Raw genomic sequence first — 5,592 nt, forward strand, 5'->3', positions numbered from 1 at the left:
GAAAAGCGCATGTTTGTTCATGTAAGAAAAGTACGCAAAGACAACATCTATGCAGTGCTTCGCAGTGTGCTCTCTCTGTTTCCATTTGTGCTAGACCTCCTACAAAAGTCATTCTTCTACCGACTTTTGGTATAGCCAGCATATTTAGCCTGAATTGCGGTGTACTTAAACCAGTACTACAAGAGTATCATGACTAATTCGCTAAACTCACCGGTTGGTAAGACTACCTTGCGATGACCATCATGCGAAAACATTAAAACTGAAACTTCTGAGCGAGTCTGCGTCAGTCAGGTAGTCAAGCCAATCCAAGTCAATATTTTCTCAGCATATATTTTCAACCGATGACTAATTTTTCGCCCTCAAGATAACTTTATTTTTATAAGTAAGCCATTTCTTTGTATGTTGAAAACATATGAATGACAGTGTCCGAAATTTTACCATCTGATCGCCAGAGGGTAGAGCAGTGGCTGTAGCCGTTGTTAGCTGGCGCTACTGGCGCAAGCTGTGCACTGCGCCTGGCGACTGATTGCTAGGATTTAATCGCTGTGCGCGGATTTCGCAGTAGCGTTCGATGTATCCGTGGTACTGATCTAAATGAAGTTTCGTCGAGGCATTGCTAAGCTAAAGAGCCGGATTCTAGTCCCTAGAATGGTTCAAAAATTATAGCAAGGCGTCTGAGCAGTCTTCTGTCGTGAACATGCTGCCAGGGGTAGGTGTTTTCGGTACTGGTAAGTCGGTGCGAGTGCTGGTCCCGTGTTTGCGCTCTCGTGGCTTTAAGGTAGAAGCCATTTGGGGCCGGACTATTGATACAGCGAAGGAAGCTGCTTTGGAACTGGGCATTCCGTTTTACACGAACAAGGAAGATGAGGTACTACTCCGCAAAAGTGTCGATTTGGTGTGCATCATGTGCTCTCCGCACCAGCACGCCCAGATCGCCGTCAAGGCTCTCGGAATTGGAAAACATGTTCTGTGTGATCGCCCTGCTGGTCTGTCACAGTCCGAAGTACTGAAGATGGTGCGAGCGGCGCAGTACTACCCAACGCTGATATCGGTGCTTTGCCACAGTCTGCGATTCCTACCAGCGTACGTTCACATGAAGCGGCAGATACAGGACGGCTATGTGGGAACTGTGCAGATAATTGAGGCTCGAGTACACTGCGGGTCTCTTGTCCACGACCGCTACGACTGGACTTGCGAAGAGTCCATGGGAGGTGGTGTACTGTCCACATTTGGCAGTCACATCATCGACATAGCGGCATTTGTGACGGGTCTTCGCGCAGTTCGTGTGCACGGCTTGGCGAGGACATTGACCAAGACAACGGACACAGTGTGTGGCATTCGACAAGTGAGCAGCGACGACTTCTGCACCTTCCAAATGGAGCTGAGCAACGGGGCATACGCAACCGTCACGCTGAACAGCCACTGCGCGGGCCAGTTCAGCCAGGAGCTTCTGGTGTGCGGCACACGCGGCAACCTGGTAGTGCGCAGCGGAGATTTGCACGGACAGCGCAAAGGCGCCAAGGAGGAAGTGCTCTACCTGGACGTTGAGGACTTGAAGCAGGCGCCGGACTGCGTGGTGCCGAAGCCGCATGCCAAGGGACTCGTCAAGATGGTCACGGCGCTGCGGGATGCTTTCGCCTCGCGTGCCCATGGCCCAGGCTGGGCCAAGGAGCCTACAGAAAGTGCTGCTAGCTTCGAAGACGGCCTTTACATTCAAGCCGTTATGGAAGCCGTTCGCCAGTCGTCGCAGGCACGCCAGTGGGTGCGCGTGCAGTTGTTACAGGACGAGGGCCGCAACAAGGGTGCCTTCTGCTGCCTCTATCGCATGGCCAGTGCTTCCATGTAGCCATTCCTTAGCTTTATTTATTGCAATATGACGCACACGTTCTACGCACCTTGCCACCTCCACAGCACAGGGATGTGAGAGTGCAGCTTCACCCTGCAGGTCATGCAGATTTCGCACGGGTGCTAAGTGTATATATAGCCCTCATGAAAACGGTGCCACTAATTTAGAGTTCCCGCTGGACAGATTACCTACCTGCATTTATGCATCCTCTTTTTTTTTTCCCCCACTTTTCTGCCAGTATTTTCGTGCAGGTGTAGCTGCCTTTTCATACTTACTGTGTGGCAAAGGACTGAGCACACAAGGTGTGCGCATTTCTTCTTGCCGGTTAACTTAGTGCAGCATTTGAAGGTGCCTGAGCACAGAAAATTCAAAGCGTCTTCGTAGTCATTGGCAGGTAATAGCACATCATAGTCTTCTTGAGGCTCAGAATGAAAAGAAAGTGCAGCTGTGCATATGCAGGTATACAGCAAATTGTAGGTTGTGCTAACATTAACGTGATACATGTGCCCTCGCTGAAGCTACATGTGCATTGTGGGTCCTGTTGTGATTACAAGGTAGCTGACGATCTCAGGTTACTTTTAATCTCTGCTGTCATTGTTAGTACCTGTTCAAGTTTTGAATGAAATTCTAGTCCTTTTCTACAAATGGCCTGTAGTGCTTATCAAGAAAAGGGTGCAGAGGCCCTTTTGCCAATGATCTTGAGCATATTTTGAGGGATTTCACTGTTTGTGCTCACTGCTGCATTTATTTTGTTTGGCAGCTTGTTCTCATTTATACAGTTGTTTTGCAAACCTGTAGGTGCTTTTTTTCTTAATTGCAACTCTGACATGTAACGTGCGTACACATATACATACACATATATATACATATACACATAATGCACACTTATACACACTTGTTTCCTCTCTACACTATGGGTGTCAATTTTCACATTCTTGTTCTAAAATGTTGCCATTGCAAAATATTGTACTTAATGTAGTGCCTCCCAAGCCAATAATGAAAAGTGTAGCTGTTGGGCATATGTTGTAAAATGTTTTAGTGTATTAGTAAAGCAGCAGACCTATCAGAATGCAATAAAGTTTAAAGTAATCGTTTAGCACTGTTGACAGCGTCATTAATATTCTATGTTATTGAGCATATGAGATTGTCCCTGGCTTATTTTATGCAAGTTACTTGCCCCCTTCTTACTATAATAATAATATAAATGTCTATTTCAGGATGGCTGTCCATAACTGATGCTTTAATGCAGGGACCACTTCTCTATGGACACTGTTTATCGTCAAATGCTGATGTATTCGTTGTTTTCTTGATCCTGGTGTTGTCTCATATTTAATTGGCCTTATGTGTATTGAATAGTGAACATTTGTACTTATTTGAAGACAAGTGTTTTCACTCCTCTTCAAGTGTCTTAAAACTAGACTGTCTTTTTGTGTTTGACAACCTGTTACTTCCTTTTGCCCCTGAAACTTTTGCACAATTTTGTGTCGTTAATGTCTGTGACACGTGTAACATTAAATAAATCAATGCGCATGGAAGCATGTGCAGCATATACAGATAATCTTGCAAAGCTTATCTGGTAAGAGCAGAAATTTTATGGCCATATCAGGTATTAAAAGGCTGTATCTGTGATTCACTGTCTGCACTTGCCATGCTTATTTTGAAATGGTATGAACGAAAGAAAAGGTATATTATGGTAAATAAGTGAAACGTGCAAGATATACACAATATTCAAACTGTTTTCTTTGCAGTGTCCTCTACAACTGCACCAAGAGGCGATAGAGTTTCTAGCTCAGGCCACACTAATATGATTTGGTATAGATTTTCCTGTGGCACTGCAAAACACAACAAAGTCTGAGGATGGAAGTAGCACTATACACAAGCTGTTTTCTGTTTTGACAAGGCCCACAGTGGTAAAGTATTGACTGTATAAGGGACTCTACTGCAGTGAATCCTACTCTCGTACAGTTATGGAAAGGCCTACCACACACACACACATTGTTTTGGGGTGCCCCCTCCTTTCTCTGTAGAGCTGCCCCTGATACAGTGGTTCGAGCATAATTGGCATAAACTTTAGGCTGAAAACATTGGTGGTTTTCATTCAGTCTCATCTTGAGAAACATCTTCTAGGTTGTTATTGCTTTCAGTTTTTGCCATTCTAGCAAAACTGCCTCTTCTCTCCTTTTTTTATGTGCTTTACTTCAAGGGCCCCTAAACCACCGTGAGGTGAGAATTTTTTTTATATAGTGGCAGTTGTGTATCAGTCAACAAATGCAGAAAGGAAATTGCATGCACAGAATATGGACAATCGTAAGGACAACGACAGAGTGTTATGATTGTATCCTTGCTGTCATCCCTATTCTTCTGTGGTCCGTTTTCATTCTGCAATGTTGAACCAACAAGCCCAAATCAGTATACTTCCACAATGAACATCCAGCTGCAAGAATTTATCTAAATGATGCTGTAGTAGAGTTACGAGTGCTTGATGATCGACATTGTGGCTGCTGCTCTTTTCTCCCTTTCCATAACTGCAGCGACCTGGTAGCAAGCCACAAAATTGACTGGCTAGTACAACTCTCAACATTACGCATTGAGTTACACTGTCAGTAGGCAGTACAGCTGGCCTCACTTGCTTTTTTATGCATTAAATCTTCACTTCTTAGTTATCTTGATGTTCACTTTTACAGCACAAATAAGGGTGGGACAAAAGGAGAGAAGCTACAACACAAGTGCCCATTTGTTCTGTCCTTATCGGCACTGTAAAAATGCCTGTATACCATCTAGCCCTCATGTTGGCGCTTCTACAGTTCCTATTTCCATGTCTACTTAAAAAAACCATTTGCATTCACTGTTAGTAAGTAGCCTGTGTCTCATCTCTTCAAGAGTGTGCCCCATTCTCCACTTAAGCAAGATTGAATGAAGGTTTAATTCAATTAAAATATATGAACAACAGAACTGAGCATTTCATCTGAGCCCATAACTAGCATTACTGCTAGTTATGGGCTCATGCAGCTGTTATACAACTACACTTTTTGTTGTAAAGATCTAGATGTTGCATAATATGAAAAGAAAAACAAATCAATGCAAATATGAAATTATTTGTCCAAAATCCTGAAGCAGAATACAGTTGGGTTTCTGAAACCACAGATGATGATGCTGACTACAGACACGTGTAATTGGGTATTTGCTCAAAGAGGCATTCATTGTGCATGCTGAGATCATGAATAGGCCATGTTGAAAGTCGCAGGTTTTATCCCGGCAACAACGGTCACCTTTCAGTGGGGTTGGAATGCAAAAACGATCTATATACCATGCATCAGATGTGCGTCAGCAAACTCCTGATGGTCAAAATTAATCTGCAGTCCCTGGGGCTTTGTCTCGCTTATGCGATGTAAAGTTGCATCGTTCTTGTCCTCATTGTGCTGCAGGTATCGTGTATATTGTATGTGGTCTTTAGTGTTCCACTGCAAACCTATGTATTCCTTTTACAGAGCACTTTTTTGATGGTCTTTCTAATTTTTTTTAGGTTGTGGTAACCGATACATCTTGGCAGTTTTCTGTCATAATTAAATTCTGAGGTTAATACCAAATTGAAAAAATTCGCAGTTTCGCCCAAAATACAAACCATTGATAGTGATACCAGTGTAAAAGACAACTTCACGATGTAAAGCACATAGCTTTATCGACCTCATGCAGGTTGTTTCAAGAAATGTGTCCGAACGTCCTCAAAAATAAGTGAAATGAGGTAT

The 5,592-nt window shown here is 43.6% G+C and overlaps 1 protein-coding gene across 1 annotated transcript; it reads left to right on the forward strand.

The window, feature by feature from the left end:
• The first annotated feature begins 467 nt into the window (after positions 1 to 467).
• On the forward strand, positions 468 to 2,942 carry LOC119378269 (glucose-fructose oxidoreductase domain-containing protein 1). Its single transcript, XM_037647460.2, has one exon. It carries the CDS (start codon positions 698 to 700, stop codon positions 1,844 to 1,846), a length of 1,149 nt encoding a protein of 382 aa, XP_037503388.1. The 5' UTR covers positions 468 to 697; the 3' UTR covers positions 1,847 to 2,942.
• The last annotated feature ends 2,650 nt before the right edge of the window (positions 2,943 to 5,592 follow it).

The sequence above is a fragment of the Rhipicephalus sanguineus genome, chromosome 1 (genome assembly GCF_013339695.2).
Source record: "Rhipicephalus sanguineus isolate Rsan-2018 chromosome 1, BIME_Rsan_1.4, whole genome shotgun sequence".
Classification (NCBI taxonomy): Eukaryota; Metazoa; Arthropoda; class Arachnida; order Ixodida; family Ixodidae; genus Rhipicephalus; species Rhipicephalus sanguineus.

Excerpts from the sequence above, each read along its gene's own strand:
- LOC119378269 (XM_037647460.2), top strand. The coding sequence starts at position 698 with ATGCTGCCAGGGGTAGGTGTTTTCGGTACTGGTAAGTCGGTGCGAGTG.